This window comes from Semicossyphus pulcher, unplaced genomic scaffold (assembly GCF_022749685.1).
Source record: "Semicossyphus pulcher isolate SPU_LCO1_2020_fin unplaced genomic scaffold, fSemPul1.0.p SCAF_5, whole genome shotgun sequence".
NCBI lineage: Eukaryota > Metazoa > Chordata > Actinopteri > Labriformes > Labridae > Semicossyphus > Semicossyphus pulcher.
The window spans coordinates 32,874,203-32,894,197 of NW_027211726.1; the positions used below are offsets into that span (position 1 = coordinate 32,874,203).

The following is a 19,995-nucleotide window of genomic DNA, read 5'->3' on the forward strand; positions in this document are numbered from 1 at the left end:
AAGCTCTGGAAAGACATCCTCATCCACCTCTATGCCCTGCTCATCCGTGACTTTCAGTGGCTTATTTTCTGGTAGGAGAAACTTCTGCTGCACTGAAGCACAACAGTCATGATGCCATCAACAAAGTTATTATTACTTTCCCTTAAATGCCTTCAGACAAACCAAAAAAAACTTACCTGCAGTGATAAATTCCATGAAGCTGACGTCTTCCAGTTTGACATATTTCTTTGTCCCTCCATGTTTCACCTTTATCAACATCTTGAACACAAGATAGAACTTTATTATTCCCAAAGAAAATTCTCGTGCCAGATTTCTCCAAAAAAATGGCAAAAAAACCCTGAAATAAGTAACAAGTAAAGATTGTTACTGTAACATGAGTCTCTGTTGGGGCTGATGTGATTGTATGTTCAACACAAAGTTAATCCATTAACATGTTCGAGTAAAGCAAACCAGGCATTGTTCTGATATGTATGGTTTTAACAGCGCTACTTTGTCTAAGTAGTTTATACAGTGACATTTGTAGAAGATATACAAGGGTATTTTATCACAGGTTTTAGGTGCTCTTACAAACATTCAGCAAGTTAAAGATGCTGGGCTCACCTGGGCTCCCCAGAGGTGTTAGCCTACCGTACCTTACATCATTGCACTCTACTGTTAGCTTGTTAGCTAGCGCAACTTTAGGTTTAACAACTGATCCGGCTGTGTCTCCCTGCTCTTAATTAAGATAATACAATCTCTAACAGTGGAGACAGGCACTAGCAAGTTCGTCGTGGCAAATATAAGCAATAACGTTATATTACACTAACAGAAAATCCGTCACACGTTAACATTTAGTTTGAGACGTAAAATTGCACTTTTACCTGTCTCTCGAGGAAGTGATCACTGCTTGACGCGGTAAGAGAGCCGTTAGGAATGAACTCAGGAGAAGTGTTTATTCACTACCCACAACACCCTGTGAATTAACTTCGATATTTCACACCACCGAAGAGTTTCCCTCAACACAAGCTGGGGTCTACATGAGAGAATAAACTCCAAAAATCTAACTCCTTCACTATTTTTTGTCTAACTCCTTATTTTGAAACTCTAAGAATTTGCTGTGTGTAATTAAAATGGCTTTAATATCACACTGAAGGGGTCAGCTGACAAAGGATCTTGTCACCAGTATTGTGTTCATGTTCACGGCTCAGTAACTTGACTTGGATATATAAATGCTGGTCTAAGACAGTCTGAGTTATGTTCATCTGGACTCCATCATGTGTGGTCCAAAGAGAAGAATCCCAACGACGACTGTAATAAAGCAGAGATGATGATTGGAACATTTATAAACTTATAAAGAGCCTTTCCTTCAGACTGAACAGTCCAGTACAGTAGCTGCATCACTGCTGATGACAAAGCAATCTGTGTTGATCTCTGGCTCCTTCTTACCTTCACTCCTCCCCGAGTACTTTGCCCACAGACTTGAAGGTGCTGACCCTCTATCCCACAGCTTCATACTCTGCAAACTGCCCCAATGTTCTCTGGAGGTCACAGAGAAACTAAGTCAGCAGAACGTTATCCACAGCAGAGGCCATCATGACGGACCCTCTCTACCCATGCTTTGTCTTCATATCCTGTTAATGAAAGTCAGAAAATAATCTTTCACAAGGTGACAACCGTATGTGGCGCCGGTGTAGCTCAGCCATTAAGACGCGCCCCATGTATAGAGGCACACTACTCGACGCAGAGGCCCTGGGTTCGACTCTGACCTTTGGCCCTTTGCTGCATGTCCTCCCCGGTCTCTCTTCCATCATTCCCAACTCTATCCAATGTGTTCTCCAATAAAGGCGGGGAAAAAATGGGCAGCAAGTTCAGATTGTTTGACCTGAGTGAGTTGACAGGTAAGGGTGACTTAGTTTCCTCACCGTATCGGGCTCTGTGAGTGAGGGTGAGAATTTTGAACTTGATCCTTTACACAACGGGGAGTCAGTGAAGACATCTGAGGATGGGGGTAATGTGAGACCTGGTGAGGAGTCTTGCAGCAGCATTCTGTGTTGACTGCAGGCGATTAAGCGCAGACTTGCTGAGTGACGAGAGGAGTGTGTGGCAGTCGTCGAGGTGAAACTACAGTTGAAACTAAAGTTCTCAGTTTACTTATATTTCTTAGGTGGACATAACATGATCTGGTTACCTGCTTAACATGGCTGTCAAAAGATGATGATTTATCAACTATTACTCCTAAATGACGTGGGCTAAAGCCAACAGCAGAGGAAAGGGGCCCAATGTTGTGATCCTGTGAGCTGATCGGATGGAAAGAGCTCAAGACGGTAGGAATAAGAGAGGAGCTAGCATGAAGTGGATGAGAGTTATGATGCATATTGGACCTAATAGTCATTACTTTATCAACACAGAAGGAAAGGAAGGTATTGCAGTCATCAACAGTGAAACATGGTAATGTGGAGAGCGCTGGTGAAACAATGTTTTAAATAGTTATGAAACGTTGGGATTTCTTTTTGATGAAGAAATCAGGTCAGCAAAATAAGCCGTCCAGGCTTCCTGTACTGCTTCTTTAAAAGAACGCCGGAGATCTTTAAGATGTAGGCGATGCACTTCCACAGACGTTCAGACCTGTGACAGTGTGGTCTCAGGCAGCAGACAGCCTCTGTTATCCACTGACAACTGTTGCAGGTAGCCCGAGTCCTAACCTTTAAAGAGAGACTTAGACTTAGACTTAGACTCAACTTTATTGATCCCTTTGGGATGACTCCCTCTGGGAAATTCAGTCTCCAGCAGCTTATACAGTACAATACAATAGGAAAGAATCAGCACACAGAGGGTAAAAAAAAAATAAATAAATAAAGATCAAAATATATATATCTATCGATATATATATATATATATATATATATATATAAAAAAAGTACAAAATTAGATAACAAAATATATAAAATATACACTCTTAGAAAATGTACAAGTAAACAGTGGGTAATAGTTCAATTAAACTAAATTAGGTTATTGCACTGTGGTATTAGGTTATTGCACTGTGGTGAGAGATTATTGCACATTGACAGATTTTTATTGCACATATGACCCTTTGAGAAATAAATAATATTACTATTGAATAAAAGAAGTTAACTACTATTAACTTTGTGAGCTGAATTAGTGGCTACCGCTTGTGAGAGAGTCTGTCCCTGTTACCTCCTCCCCCTAAGTGAGGAAAGGTGCCTCTTTGTCCAGTAACGTGGAGCAATGACCATTAAAAGACTGCGTTAAAAACTCAACGTTGTGAGGATTTATATTAAAATCACAGCAGGAGTGTGCTGAGAACTGGTCGGCTGTATTTCCTGTAATGAGGAGGCTCTTCTGAGGCTGCTGCCAGTGGTCAAAGCCTCCAACAAAGCTCTGTACGTGAACACATCATTCTCCATGTTAAATGTAGTTTTACTTTATTGAGAAAAAACAACTATCTCTTGTAATTGTTTCCTTTTATGTGCTGTTGATTCCTCTTCAGGCTGAGTGGCTGTAAACTGTCAGAGAGAAGCTGTGAGGCTCTGTCCTCAATTCTCAGCTCCCAGTCCTCTTCTCTGAGAGAGCTGGACCTGAGTAACAACAACCTGCAGGATTCAGGATTGAAGCTGCTTTCTGCTGGGCCAATCTGTACACTGGAAACTCTCAGGTCAGGATTAAACAGATTTAACAAGTTTATCCAAAAAGATTTCATTGACTTTCTATATTTGATTTGTAATTAACTGAGTGAAGATCCTTTTCAGGCTGAGCTGCTGTAACCTGTCAGAGAGAAGCTGTGAGGCTCTGTCCTCAGTCCTCAGCTCCCAGTCCTCTTCTCTGAGAGAGCTGGACCTGAGTAACAACAACCTGCAGGATCCAGGAGTGACTCTTCTATCTGCCGGTCTAAAAACTCCACACTGCAGACTGGAAACTCTCAGGTTAGTGTGCAGCTGTGTGAAAATGATAACCCTCTGAGCTCACATGTTCTGTATATTTGCTCAGTTCTCAGCTCTCAGTCCTGTGAGTCTGAATAACCCTGCACAGCAAATTCGGCCCTTTGGAATAAACTCTCTGAGTTAAAATCAACTCAATTTGAGTGTACATGTGAGACCATCGAATGAACTCTAGGGCATAGTTAAAGTTCCTCTTTTCCGGGAGTTGATCTTTCAACTCTTTTTAGGAGTTAAAACTGAACTCCTCTGGGAGTTAAAACACTACTCCCATTAAGAGGAAAAAGCACTCTCATTGAGAGTTCATTTTAGGTGAACTCTTTCACAGTGTTAACAGCGAAATTGTTTTATTGAACACTTACAGAGTTAATATATAAAATCACAAAAAATGTTTTTTAGATGGAAATTAATACAAAAAACACATAAATTACTTCAATGCCTTTATTTGAACACATCCAGAAAGTGTGTTCACAACTCCTTGCTTCATGAATATTAACTTTTGTAACAAGTTACATTTCGAGTAAAAGCTTTCTTCAGTAACAGTGTAAACATGTAACAGCATACACATTTAAAATAAACAGCTACAATGGCAGTTTAACAGTTAGGAAATTGTGTGGTCAGATGGAAATCACAAATAAAAAATATGTAGTAAAAAAATAAATTTGCATATTTCAGCAAAACTGTAAAAAAATACACCATACCACATCCCTCTGTGCTGCATAAACTTTTCTGAGGAAAGTGCAAGTGTGATCATTTTTAAAACAACCTTAAATGTAAATGTACAGCAGTCTGTTAGGATTCTGAAAGCAAACTTCTCTGTAATGCAGGATTATGTTCACATGAAATAGAATGTTAAACGTGCTGTTAAAGCACGAAAACATGTACAAGAACGTAAAACATGAATTCAATACATTCAGTTTGGCCAACATTTTAGGCATTTTAGGCCAACAGATTAAATAATACAGCCCTCTGACACAACATCAAAATAAAAATCACACCCATAGGACATTTGAGAATCCAAACTTTTGAAATGTCTTAATTTCTCCCTTTCTAGAACCAGTATCTTCCTGGGGATGTTTTCACTAACTTGGAAAGCATGGAAATGGTCATGGAAACAAGTTTCATGTTCATTTAGAACTAAAACACTTTACCATTGTGCCAAATGATAGAAGTTATTTTGCTGAAGACTGGTGTGTTTTCTTGTGTCAGTACAAACAAAAAGGCCAACGCGATATTCACACTTTACCCAGTTTGTCAGGTTGACAGTGGCTTGTGAATCAATGTGAAGATATGTAGACACATGCTCTGTACACTCTAGTGTTTCAAGTAAACACATTTTGACTGGACCAGACTCAATTGCTTTTGAAGTCAGGCATTCCCAATGATAGGCTACTGCAAACTGGTGTTTCCTTGCAAGTGATACTGTTAAAAAGTTTTTCACACCATCCTTAAAAAAATGGTGTTTAGCCATAGTCCAGCCATAGCCATAGCCTTAGTCATAGTCCAGATATGAATGAGGGGTCCAATTTTTCGAATGCACCTCGGATAGTGGACCATGAAGTGATGTTTTGGGATCAAGTTCTTTGATGGGTACAGTTCTTTGAAGAGCTGGTGATGTTCAATGATAAGGTGCTTTAAATACACGGTCATCCCTTCAGTGATTGAGTATGAGAACACAATGTTTATTATGTTCAGCAACAAGAGCATCAAGCGCCAGTGCAAATCATCCTCTGATACCAGGTCACCAAATATCAAAGGTGATCAAACACAGTGTTTGTGATGCGTTTAACCCTATTCCATGTCCGACACAGTCAAGCTTTACATTTGTTGGCTTGTTTTTCTTTTCCACATAGCCATAATTAAAAGCATAAATCCTATTCAAGAGGCTTTCTTTGGAGATGAAATGTTCAATCAAATATTCAAATAGAAGTTTGACCTCATATTGACCAACCCCTTCCAAAATGTCACGCATGATGTCAACTGCATAATTTTCTGCATTATGGAAATACTGCAAAGTGTTCAGTATGCTCTTTCTGTTGATGCCAAATGAAGAAGTTGGATCATCTACCAAAGAAGAATAATGTTGATCATTGAAAACTGGTGATCTTATGGTCAAACGTGGGTCATCTTCTGAGAAAACTGACGGAGCTGAAGATTTATCAATTAGGCAAAGTCTACAGAAGTCATTTGCACTAAATGACTCCAAGAATCCAAGAATGCTGTGCATACCCAAATTATCACCAGTAATTTGTGCAAGAGTGCCACGTACAGGAAATTCAGCAAATGGAAGAGCAACCCCAGTTGTCTCTAATATTTTCAAGTCTCTTACTAAGGGTTTCAGAATTTCATCAATGCCGTATTTCTTAGCATCTTGTGCATGAAACAATGATACTAGATGAATATTCATTAAGGCAGAATTCACCTTGGGTGGAAGATTCCTGAGGATGAAGTAAAGACAGCCAACTTTATGAATACCTTTTTTTGACCCTAGTGGGTTTGCACACTCAACATCGTCATAGTACAACTGGATTTGGAGGGCAAACTTGTCACTTGAAAACAAGGGATGACTTTTGAAGTAGCTTCCATCACAGAAGTTCTCGTATTTGTCACTCTGAGTAGATGTTTGCATCATCTCAGAAATAGTTTCATTCTTGAAGATGAACTGGAGTGTTTTGAGTATGGGAATATATATGAATTTGTCAATGATTGGAACTTGCTCATAGGTTCCACTTCTGCTATTTCGTCTGGTATCAAACCTTATACCTAGACGCTTTTCAACTGGTACAATATCCCATTTTTCTGTGAAATATTTCTTCCATTTACTGTTAGAATTCAAGTGGCTAAAAGGGTTGTCAATACCTTTAAATAACTCTTCTATGGCTGATCTTGCAGGACTGCCGGCAGGTAGTAAGTTTAGTACATGGTCCTGAATATTAGACTGTAAGTCTCCCACAAATTCCTCTAAATTCTCGATGGTAGAAAGCACTACAGTATTTGGTACAGCGCTTCCTAAAAGCTTGGCAATAATTGATGCACACATATCTTTGCTGCCCGTTGACACTGAAGGGCCTGCTTCAATATTTTGGTGCTGAGATGAAGTGGAAGGTGTTTCATCATTTAGGCACAGAGGATTATTGTGCTCTTGAATGGCATGGTTGGAATGGGTCTCCTCTGTTGCACATGTGTTGACAATATGCGCATGTATCTTTATGAGATGTCTTCTAAACCCAGAATAACTAGAGAATTGCAAGCAACATCCTATTTGACCACATTTTAGCCTCAGATTGTTCCCAGGATAGATTCCATGCATTAGTTTGAGGTGCCTGAATAAAAGTAAGGCTGTACCAAAGGATGACGCACAGAGGAAACATCTCAACATTTTTGCTGCTTGAACTTTTTACGGCTTGTTCAACAACTTTGCTCTCAACTCCTTGACTTTTGGAGTTTCTTCCATTGTGCCAATATTAGGGATGCACGATATGAAAAATTCAAACCGATACCGATAACCGATAATTAACTGCTTCTTGTAGCCGATACCGATAACCGATAACCGATAAGTTCATATTTTTATATTTAATGTAATCTTTATATAATCTGCAGTTTGTGCACCTAGGAAAATAAAAAATGTAAGAGTGATGAAAAACTAATATTTTAGTAGCTCTGGTTTAACTATAACAGCAAATAACAGTCCTGGCTCTTCAAATGTTCATGTATTTTTTGTATGAGTAAGGCACCACAATACTTCATAAACAATAAAAAACTATTGGATACACTTGGGATGTGTCATATCACACACATAGTCAAGTAGTTGAAACAAAAATTAAATACAAATAAAATCTACTGTGATTGCACACAGTGAATTTACGTGCATCTTAGTATAGGCTTTTCAAAACGTAATCTTAAGGCCTGTGGTCAGTTGCTATAGATTAAAAAAGAACAGCAGCAAAAGACATTTTACATATTAATTCAGAAAATCAACTCTGCATCCCTCAAGCAAAGGGTTTAACAGAACTATGACTGGTTTATCTGCATCATATTCAAGTATTTTTGCATAACAAAGGAATACATCTATTCAACCTTTAGTACGTGAGGATGAGGTAGGTATTTGTGTAGTTTTTAAGTCAAAGGTTTTTCAAATATATAATAAATTAAATGCATTGACATCTGTCAACCTCAACTACAAAAAACAAACAAAGTGCATCCTCAACAAAAGGTGTTTATAGAAATATTACTGCTTTAACTGCATAGGGCATCGTAGAGATTCCTCTGAAATTTTCTAGTTTAAAATAAAAAAAAAACAACTTAAAACGATTTCCAATTTCCACTACTCAACATTTCTTACCCTCCTCCAAAGTACATCTTTTCACTTGTCACTTTGTCTAATCTCTACTTTGTCTTTTCTATTTGTTATGTGAGGGCATCAGTGGGAGATTTGTTTTGATAAAAAGAAGCATCTCTGCCTTCTCACACCCAATTCTGTTTCTTTTTTCATCAATAACATTTGCAGCCGCAGAAAACAAATGTTCACTGTCTATGCTGGTGCAAGGGGCTGACAGGTATTTCCTTGCGAGCGAGGCAAGGTCTGGGAACCGGGATTTGAAAGATGCAAGATGAAACAGGGGCTCTGTATAGATGTGATTGAATCGCTGCTCTATGGCTTGCAGTAGGGTGCTCTTTGAAGTTTGAACTCCATGATCTGTTGCAACAGTCTTGTTTAACAGACGTTTTAAGGCTTCAGTGGAGGGGATCACGTCAGCTGCTGTGGCTGTCGCTGAGCTAATGTCTTTTGTTAGCTGTTCACACGGGTTAACTATAGTCAACATGTTTTCAATTAAAGTCCATTGATGTGCGTTCAGAAAAGCAGGTCATTCAAAATCTACTGCATATGCTGCAAGGGCTCGCCTCTGCTCCAACAAACATCTTAGCATGTAGAACGTGCTATTCCATCTCGTGGGCACGTCTTGTTGAAGCCTTGTGTCTTTCATGCCTAGTTGTGTCTGTAAGTCTTTAAGACGGGAGGTGGCAAGTTGGGAGTGTTTGAAGTGACCGACCATCTTCCTGCTGATCGAAACACAGCCTATGATGCTTCTTTGGCTCAGCACAGCCTCGTTTACGGCGAGCTGTAAAGTGTGTGCCATACAGCCCAAGCTTGAGAGCCCACATTCCTCCATGGCCTTGGACATATTGCGTGCATTATCCCTGAGCACAACATGCACTTTGTCTTTTGTTATACTCCACCGTTCAAGCATGGTTTCAAAAGCTTGGCATATCATTGTCGCTGTATGCGACCCGGAGCACTCCTGTGCGTGCAGCAAGGCTTTTTGCATCCTAAAGTCTTCATCCAACCACTGCGCCGTTAAGCTAAGCAAACTGACCGGACTAACGTCAGAAGTCCATATGTCCGTGGTGAAACGTATGTTTAGTCCGTTCTTGTCGATCAAATTATGAATGTGTGTGGCGACTAAAACGTACAAGGCAGGGAGGGACACATCCGAGAAGAAGCGGCGGCTTGGGAGGGTGTAACGTGGCTCCAAATGCGCTACTAACTTGCGAAAACCCGGATCCTCTACCACAGAAAAAGGCTGGTCGTCAAGCGCTATGAATTCCATTACGTTGTCGTTTATGGCTTTAGCCTTTTCGCTGTCTCTAGAAAACTTTTTACAGTTTTCAAATGCCTGCTGAATGGGGACGTCCACGGTCCGTGATGTTGTTTTAGCCTTGGCGCTAGTAGCTGCTGCCGGGGCTGCTTCATATTCTTTTAATATAGCTTCGCCGCGATGAAGACCTTTCAGGTGAGACATAAGATTTGTTGTGTTAAAACTTGCCGTCTTCTTTCCTCCTCTCGGAATCCTCGTTGAACATGTTTTGCAAATAGCAATGGTGTTGTCATCTGCTGCCACCGAGAAAAACAACCAAACTGGCGAAGACATGCTAGCTCCGGTGTCCTGCTGTTAGCGCAGCCAGTCAGGCAGACACGGGGCCAGCTTGCCTTGGGTCCTGCTAGTAAAGCGCGGTAGATGATGTCACAAGCACGACACGGCCTGTTTTAAAAGGCGCTAAATGTCTAGCAAGCAATTTCACCAATTCCTTAACTTTATCAGATCTATTTATCGGATTACATTTATTTATCGGAGCAATAAAAATGATGTAATTTCCCCCCATATCAGCCGATTATTTATCCGTCCGATAATTATCGTGCATCCCTAGCCAATATCTATGTTGTACAGAGTAGTCTGCAAAAATGTGTACAGGCTGGACAGAGCATCATCATATTTCCCACTGAAAACAAAGTGGGACTTGAACAGCTCATCAAATGCGCCCAAGGATGTACCTGACTGACATGGAAGAACTTTTTACATATTTATCTTCCCTTTAAACAATTTGACGCCGAGCCGGACAGAGTAATCATAAAGAACTGCTAGCTGCACGGCTAACAGAAGCTATAATTAGCAGCGGTTACTTTAGCAAAGCTATCAGTTGATCAGGAGCCGTGTCTCAACAAAAGTTGTGAATTCTTTGCTCATGTTTTAAAGTTGTCAGTAGTACATGACCAACAGAGACGCTCCGCTCCAGCAGCGTCTAACATTAGAAAGTCTGAGAAGTAATAAATTCACCGTCTCGTCTCCCCCTCTCTCCCGTTAATAACCGAGCGCCCCCTACAGGCCTGGAGCACTTCCGTTGTGAGGGCTGTATTTGCAGCGTTTTTCTTTTGCATGTGTTTTCTGGGTTTGTGTGTTTTTGACTTTGCATCGTTTCTGTATTTTCAGCTCGTTTCTTCTAATCGAAATCGTTTGGGCTGTTGCAGCACGTTTGACCTTGTCGGCCACCGTACTTTTTTGAGTATGGATCCTTCAAAGATGGGAAGAGAGCCACAATCCCAAGGGCATGGAACTCCTTTGTGGCTTTAGTTACAGCTCTCCTGCAAATGCAAAATAATTCATTGTCATATGATTCTTTCCTCCTCACAAAAGTAAATTTCATGTTATAAACAAAAAGCCACTTACCCTTCCTTTTCACGCATGTGAGCTACTATGATGTTCACCATTAATCGCCGAGTAGAATCTTTCAAACTATCCTCATACTCATTGACGACTGTCCTCCCTGCTGGCTTAGTAGTGAGAATCTGCTCCACTATCTGAAGACAGAAGATAACAAGACAGCAAAGATAAGATGTGATTTTTAAACAAAATAACTATCTCCATATATTTATTATACAAATGATAAATTAAGATAATTTTTCATTTCCGTAACCCCAATTTTCTTAATCTTGTTTTAAGAGTCAGGCAAACAAAAAGTGTAAAAGTAAATAATTAAAATACATTTCTTGCATGGGTGCTGTCCATGACAGGTTGAATAATTGGACATCCAGCATCACATGTGTCACTAGCTGGACTGCTTAAGCTTGAGATGGACAATGTATCTGTTAGACTTGGAGATGAAGGCCCTTCACCATCTTGCTGCAGGATTGAAATATCTGAGGATACAGGGCACAAACAATCAAAAATTAAGAACCACAATGCTACCATCTACCATATAATCGGGGCCTGGTCACCACCATCTGAGATGAATACAGACAACAGTCTGAAATTGTCTTTGACAAAGCATCAGGAAGTCTATGATAAATATGTACAGGATGCCATGACAATCTCATGGAGTAAGTTGTGATCACTTAAATAGAAAACCAATTTAAATTGTGGAAGTGGAAACAAATTGTCCTTCAGTCTGTGGCCTCCTAAAGTTCATTATACTGTGACTGAGAAATAGACACCATTTGAACAATTAGCTAAAATAAAAGATTTTGTGTGCTAGCTTAACCCAAAATCCCAACTTGCCCCAACTTCCAGATGACTATTTTGTAAGTCCTATAAACAAATACCAAAATAGTTCCTACCACAAGTGTCACGTATTCTGTCGAGTCTGTACTTTCAGCCATATGCTTGGATGATTCTGCTCGTGGGAGGTCTGAAATATACATGGTACATAGAATGTTGTTTTGGTATCTAATCAATGTTTGTTCAAATATATATATACTAATATATATATTTACGTTATCTTCAAACTGAAAATGAAACTGAAATTTGAAATCACTTTACCATCATCAGTGTAGATGACAAAGCACACTTCTTTGATTGTTGCAAGCTCTGGAAAGACATCCTCATCCACCTCTATGCCCTGCTCATCCGTGACTTTCAGTGGCTTATTTTCTGGTAGGAGAAACTTCTGCTGCACTGAAGCACAACAGTCATGATGCCATCAACAAAGTTATTTTTACTTTCCCTTAAATGCCTTCAGACAAACAACAAAAAACTTAGCTGCAGTGATAAATTCCATGAAGCTGACATCTTCCAGTTTGACATATTTCTTTGTCCCTCCATGTTTCACCTTTATCAACATCTTGAACACAAGATAGAACTTTATTATTCCCAAAGAAAATTCTCGTACCAGATTTCTCCAAAAAAATAGCAAAAAAACCCTGAAATAAGTAACAAGTAAAGATTGTTACTGTAACATGAGTCTCTGTTGGGGCTGATGTGATTGTATGTTCAACACAAAGTTAATCCATTAACATGTTCGAGTAAAGCAAACCAGGCATTGTTCTGATATGTATGGTTTTAACAGCGCTACTTTGTCTAAGTAGTTTATACAGTGACATTTGTAGAAGATATACAAGGGTATTTTATCACAGGTTTTAGGTGCTCTTACAAACATTCAGCAAGTTAAAGATGCTGGGCTCACCTGGGCTCCCCAGAGTTGTTAGCCTACCGTACCTTACATCATTGCACTCTACTGTTAGCTTGTTAGCTAGCGCAACTTTAGGTCTAACAACTGATCCGGCTGTGTCTCCCTGCTCTTAATTAAGATAATACAATCTCTAACAGTGGAGACAGGCTCGCGCTGCTGTCTGGGCTGTTGATTCAACATAAATAGGAGGCAAATGTGTAAACGTTCCCTTCTCAGCATTCCCTCAAAGCATGTCCCGTGTCCGTGTCGGATACCTTCCTCAAAGAGGCCGCTGGTTCCGCACACGTAAATCTAACGGAAACAACACATGTTCGTGAATATTTCGATAGAACTAGAAATGCTGTAACGTAACGCTAACTATCTTACAATTGATCAAAAACAGAAGTAAAGAGAAGAACGTTAAAACGTTAATTACATGCAGGAAGACGTGGCTAACTTCAGGTTCACAGTGTATTCTGCGCGTTTAACAGGGGCGGTGCAATTTAGTTACTGTCAGCAGCTAACTAGCAAGTTCGTCGTAGCAAATATAAGCAATAACGTTATATTACACTAACAGAAAATCCGTCACACGTTAACATTTAGTTTGAGACGTAAAATTGCACTTTTACCTGTCTCTCGAGGAAGTCAAAGTGATCACTGCTTGACGCGGTAAGAGAGCCGTTAGGAATGAACTCAGGAGAAGTGTTTATTCACTACCCACAACACCCTGTGAATTAACTTTGATATTTCACACCACCGAAGAGTTTCCCTCAACACAAGCTGGGGTCTACATGAGAGAATAAACTCCAAAAATCTAACTCCTTCACTATTTTTTGTCTAACTCCTTATTTTGAAACTCTAAGAATTTGCTGTGTGTAATTAAAATGGCTTTAATATCACACTGAAGGGGTCAGCTGACAAAGGATCTTGTCACCAGTATTGTGTTCATGTTCACGGCTCAGTAACTTGACTTGGATATATAAATGCTGGTCTAAGACAGTCTGAGTTATGTTCATCTGGACTCCATCATGTGTGGTCCAAAGAGAAGAATCCCAACGACGACTGTAATAAAGCAGAGATGATGATTGGAACATTTATAAACTTATAAAGAGCCTTTCCTTCAGACTGAACAGTCCAGTACAGTAGCTGCATCACTGCTGATGACAAAGCAATCTGTGTTGATCTCTGGCTCCTTCTTACCTTCACTCCTCCCCGAGTACTTTGCCCACAGACTTGAAGGTGCTGACCCTCTATCCCACAGCTTCATACTCTGCAAACTGCCCCAATGTTCTCTGGAGGTCACAGAGAAACTAAGTCAGCAGAACGTTATCCACAGCAGAGGCCATCATGACGGACCCTCTCTACCCATGCTTTGTCTTCATATCCTGTTTATGAAAGTCAGAAAATAATCTTTTACAAGGTGACAACCGTATGTGGCGCCAGTGTAGCTCAGCCATTAAGACGCGCCCCATGTATAGAGGCACACTACTCGACGCAGAGGCCCTGGGTTCGACTCCGACCTTCAGCCCTTTGCTTCATGTCCTCCCCGGTCTCTCTTCCATCATTCCCGACTCTATCCACTGTCCTGTCCAATGAAGGCAACAAAAGGTTTAGATTTTTTGACCTGAGCGAGTTGACAGGTAAGGGTGACTTAGTTTCCTCACCGTGATCCAGTAAATTCTCTGGACATAAGTGAACTTACTTTGAATGTGTGTAGCTACATTTGGTTCTGTGAAGAGTCTTGTATTCCCACACGTCAGGTTAAACTTTATCCAAACAATAAGCCATGGATCACTAAGTCCTTGAAAGAAATAACAATGAATTGAATTCCTGCCCTCCAGCAGGAGATTTGGACTACCAGTGGCAAAGTCCAACAGGATGAGAAATTCTTTCATCACTCAGGCCAAGAAATACTAAATTCAAAAGTGGAACCTGTAGATGAAGTATTTTCCTGTTCACTTCCAGGAACTATTGATGGTCTTCTAATTGTTGTTTTAATGGTGATGTTAGTGATGGTTTGGAGTTTTACATGTTTCATTTTCACTTGATGTATTCTTAATGAACTCTTATGCGTTTTAATGTTCTTTGTAACCGAGTCTATGTGTTTGTGTTTTCTAAATGTTTTTGTCTCACTTGGCTGCAAAACAAATTTCCCCTCGGGGACAATAAAGTAAAAGTTGAAGTTGAAGCCAGTGAAGAGATCTGAGGATGGGGGTAATGTGAGACCTGGTGAGGAGTCTTGCAGCAGCATTCTGTGTTGACTGCAGGCGATTAAGCGCAGACTTGCTGAGTGACGAGAGGAGTGTGTGGCAGTCGTCGAGGTGAAACTACAGTTGAAACTAAAGTTCTCAGTTTACTTATATTTCTTAGGTGGACATAACATGATCTGGTTACCTGCTTAACATGGCTGTCAAAAGATGATGATTTATCAACTATTACTCCTAAATGACGTGGGCTAAAGCCAACAGCAGAGGAAAGGGGCCCAATGTTGTGATCCTGTGAGCTGATTGGATGGAAAGAGCTCAAGACGGTAGGAATAAGAGAGGAGCTAGCATGAAGTGGATGAGAGTTATGATGCATATTGGACCTAATAGTCATTACTTTATCAACACAGAAGGAAAGGAAGGTATTGCAGTCATCAACAGTGAAACATGGTAATGTGGAGAGCGCTGGTGAAACAATGTTTTAAATAGTTATGAAACGTTGGGATTTCTTTTTGATGAAGAAATCAGGTCAGCAAAATAAGCCGTCCAGGCTTCCTGTACTGCTTCTTTAAAAGAACGCCGGAGATCTTTAAGATGTAGGCGATGCACTTCCACAGACGTTCAGACCTGTGACAGTGTGGTCTCAGGCAGCAGACAGCCTCTGTTATCCACTGACAACTGTTGCAGGTAGCCTGAGTCCTAACCTTTAAAGGTGCCTCTTTGTCCAGTAACGTGGAGCAATGACCATTAAAAGACTGCGTTAAAAACTCAACATTGTGAGGATTTATATTAAAATCACAGCAGGAGTGTGCTGAGAACTGGTCGGCTGTATTTCCTGTCATGATGCCGGCATGCAATGTTCTTTTAGGACAGGAAAGGTCATCAATTACACAGAGATCAAAGGAAATACATGAATGATCACTGATCAGTTGGTCTTCACAGCAGATATCATTAATATCTAGTCCCAGAGATGAAGGTCCCAGGTGTGACCCCTCCTGTGAGTGGGGCTTTAAACATGTTGCTTGAAGTTCAAAGATTCAGTGATATTAAGAAATTCAGTGGCTACACAGTTTGTGACATCATCAATGTGCAGGTTAAAGTCAGCAGCTAAAAGTGCTCTGTCCAGCTTCATAAGAGAAGTCGACGAGGGCGTGAGTGCTGGTTAGTGATCCTGACTGGGATGAGCATGATTACAGGAGTGAAGGCAGAGATACAAGTTATAGAGTTAGTAGTAACCCCTCCTAGCCAAGAGGGGGAGCTGATGGTGTGTGTGTGTGTGTGTGTGTGTGTGTGTGTGTGTGCGTGTGTGTGTGTGTGTGTGTGTGTGTGTGTGTGTGTGTGTGTGTGTGCGTGTGTGTGCGTGTGTGTGTGTAGTCTGTCAGGCTGTCTGATCACACAGGAAGGCTGTGCCTCTCTGGCCTCGGCTCTGAGCTCCTCCCACCTGAGAGAGCTGGACCTGAGCTACAATCATCCAGGAGAACCAGGAGAGAAGCTGCTGTCTGCTGGACTGGAGGATCCACACTGCAGACTGGAGACACTAAGGTACAGACAGACAGACAGACAGACAGACAGACAGACAGACAGACAGACAGACAGACATGTTTTGTCCCTCAGCTTGTTTTCCATCTGTATAAATGATTTGGATCTTAAAAGAAGAAATCTAATGTAGGTGTACATTTGAAGAATTGAATTGTGGGTATTTTGTTGTCTGCAGACGATGTTGCTCTACTGGCTGAATCAGAAGATGATTGACAACATTTGTTAAAGACCTGCTGTTACAGGTGGAGGTTGTTGATTCATCAGAGTAAAACACAGATAATTCACTTCAGAACAAAGGGTGTTCCAAGCAGGAGGAAAATGTCGACTCTTGGGACGGTTACATTGGAATACACACCTGAATATAAATATCTGGGATCTTCTCTTGATGAGTTTAGGACTCATGAAGCTGGAGTTAAATGATTGGCTGGTTGGGCTGGCAGAGCACTGGGGTCTGTTGTTACCAAGCTGCAGATATGTAAAGATGTTGGGTGTTCCACTTCCTCTCAGCTCTATGATGCATGTGTTTCCCCCACACTGAATGATGCCTCAGGGATATGGGGATTCAAAGACAGTAAAACTTCAGACGTTATACTAAACAGAGCTGAACGCTGTTTTTGAGGCGTTCATAAATGTGCTCCTACTTTGGCTGCTCAGGGCGACGTGTTGGTTTCCTGGATCTATACAGAGAAAATGTGATATGATACGACTGTGGAATCGTTTACTGAACATGTCAGAACATCGGATCAATAGGAAGGTTTTTCTGTGGACTCAAATGTACAAGTCTCCATGGGCTGCAGAGCTTCATGCTGTTTGTGAGGAAGCTGGCTTACAGTATATATACAGGAATCATTTATCATGCAGCCTGAACACAAGTAGAAAAAGTGATTTGCTAGATTAGAATAAAAATGGTTCAATGATATCTTGTTAAAACCTAAATTAGGAACATATATCCAAATCAAGCACAGTTATGGTGCTGAAGCTTACGTTACAGCAAACTGAACCAGGAGTCAGAGGTGTTTCGGTGCACAGGTGAGAACAGGAATCCTTCCTCTGGCTCTTGAAGTGGGCACATTTAAACACATCCAGGAGGAACACAGGCTGTGTGAGCTTTGTGAGAATGAATCACATTTTCTTTTGTATTGTCCTTTTTATGATGAGATCAGAGCATCCTTGATGAATGAAATGTGTGCTGAAAATCCTCAAATGTTTTGGTGCTCTGACGACGACAGGATGGAACGTTTGTTTGGCTTTAATGTTTATAAGTCGGCCATTTTTGTTTGTAGATCCTGGAAGAAACGTCAGGATGGTTTATTTCTTTAATATTATTTCTGTTACGTGTCGACTTCTGGTTTCTGCTGTCTCTCTGCCTTTTTATGGGCCGGACATGTTGTTTATGTCTGACAGTAATAACACAATCAATCACACACAGACAGACAGACAGAAGCTGTCTCTCTGTCTCTAACTGGTGACCTTGCTGTCTGATGGAGGATGTGAGTGAAGCTGTATGAAGTCGATTCTGATCTGGTTTCTTCCTCCAGGTTGGACCATGGTGGACGGCACAGACTGAAACCTGATGAGAGGAAGTGTGAGTGTGTTTGAACTTTGATTCATGAGAACACAGCTGCTCATGTTGGGCTCCACTTTTTGTAATTGTCTTGACTGAAGATGAATTTCAATCAGGATTGACTTTCTGTTTTTGTCAGTGTGGCTGTAAAGATGTACGAAGTGAACAAAGTGAACAGCAGGATCCAATCAAAAGAATCAATACATTTGATGATCAGTGAAGAGAAGATTCACTGTGTTTCTTCCAGCTCTGATCTTTCTGCTTCATGTGACCTCTGACCTAATAACAGTTTGAGACAGCAGATGGTTCACAGCTTCTTTGTGCTGCACTTTTATTACTGAATACTTGATTGTGCTCTTATCCTGGGCTCCACACATCCTGACTGCCATGTTCACTAACTGTTCATTTCATTACAGCTGCAGTGTTGAGTTTCAGTGCTGCCAAATATTCACAGTTAAACATGAAATCTAAGTTTGACTGACTTTCAGAAACTGTCAGTAAAGTTGTTTTTGAATGAACAGATGATAACCTGCAGCTGTGTTGTGTCTCCTTCTCTCCATCAGACGCCTGTGAGCTGGAAGTGGACACAAACACAGTGAACAGAAACCTCAAACTGTCTGACAACAACAGGAAGGTGACATGTGTGTGGGAGGAGGATCAGTCATATCCTGATCATCTAGTCAGATTTGATTATTGGCCTCAGCTGCTGTGTAGGACTGGTCTGACTGGTCGCTGTTACTGGGAGGTCGAGTGGAGAGGAAGTGTTAATGTATCAGTGAGTTACAGAGGAATCAGGAGGAAAGGAGGCAGTGAGGACTGTGTGTTTGGATGTAATGATCAGTCCTGGAGTCTGTTCTGCTCTGATGAAGGTTACTCTGTCTGTCACAATAACAGAGAAACAAACATCTCCTCCTCCTCCTCCTCCTCCTCCTCCTCCTCCTCCTCCTCCTCCTCCTCCTCCTCCTCCTCCTCTGGTAGAGTAGCAGTGTATGTGGACTGTCCTGCTGGCACTCTGTCCTTCTACAGAGTCTCCTCTGACACACTGATCCACCTCCACACCTTCAGCACCACCTTCACTGAACCTCTTTATCCTGGGTTCAGGTTGTGGTCAGGAGGTTCCTGGTTGTCTCTGTGTTCTCTGTAGGTCAGAGAAACTCTGCTGACTGAACATCACTGACTCTGTTCACTGACTCAAACTCTTTCATGAGTCTGATTTCATCACTTTGATTTGAATCATTTTATCAGGTTAAAAACTCAAAGATATTTACTTGTAAAAAAGAACTCATGATTTTGATTCATTTGTGTTTCTGTTCTATTTTGAACGATGTCGTCGTTTATTTGAATAAAATCTTGACCTTTGATCCTGAAGGAAATCATTTCATCTCGTCTGTCATCACTTTGAACACATGTGACGTTTGTCTTGTAACAGGTGACCCTTTGTGTGAGACCACATGGACAGAGATGTTGGAACACCTTCATAAAGCTCACATTCACCATATTAACACAGCGGCCATTTTCTTCTGACGTTAAGTTCAGGGTGAGAGGCTCAGATACTGTTAGCATGTTGTGCTGCTGCACATGCATGTAGCCTGGTCCGGTTCATAAGAAACATTAGTAGCTCAAGAAAACCTGCAGACCTCTACTCACAGCTGACACACACTAATAACAGACATGATTATGACAGCAGACGTGCCTTTATGGGGCGCTTCACGTTACCTCTGCCTGAATCTAATGCTTCAAAGAGGACTGTCACGTATAGGGCCATGTTGACCTGAATAAACACTCATAAGATCAGTTTTAAAAAGAGATTAAGAAACACAATTATTCTAAAAGAAATCAGTTCAGCCTCAATGTGACATTTTGTATGTGAACGTGGATAAAACTCAGACTAATTTACATCAACTGAAGCTAAAATAACCATCTACTGTTGTGGTGACACGATGAATGTGAAAGAGTTTTTCTTCTGTTTTACTTGTGTTTTATTTCTGGTGCTTTGTTTCTCATGTCGAAGGTCGTCTGTTGTGTCATCTTGAAT

At 40.9% G+C, this 19,995-nt stretch overlaps 1 protein-coding gene across 1 annotated transcript in view; it reads left to right on the forward strand.

The window, feature by feature from the left end:
• Positions 1 to 19,214, forward strand: part of LOC138609477 (NLR family CARD domain-containing protein 3-like) — a 35,985-nt gene extending 16,771 nt beyond the window's left edge. The window contains exons 10-13 of the mRNA XM_069682111.1: positions 3,753 to 3,920; positions 16,232 to 16,399; positions 17,935 to 17,989; positions 18,502 to 19,214. Coding sequence (XP_069538212.1) covers positions 3,753 to 3,920; positions 16,232 to 16,399; positions 17,935 to 17,989; positions 18,502 to 19,104 — 994 coding nt within the window. The 3' untranslated portion in view covers positions 19,105 to 19,214. The remainder of the gene's footprint in view (positions 1 to 3,752; positions 3,921 to 16,231; positions 16,400 to 17,934; positions 17,990 to 18,501) is intronic.
• The last annotated feature ends 781 nt before the right edge of the window (positions 19,215 to 19,995 follow it).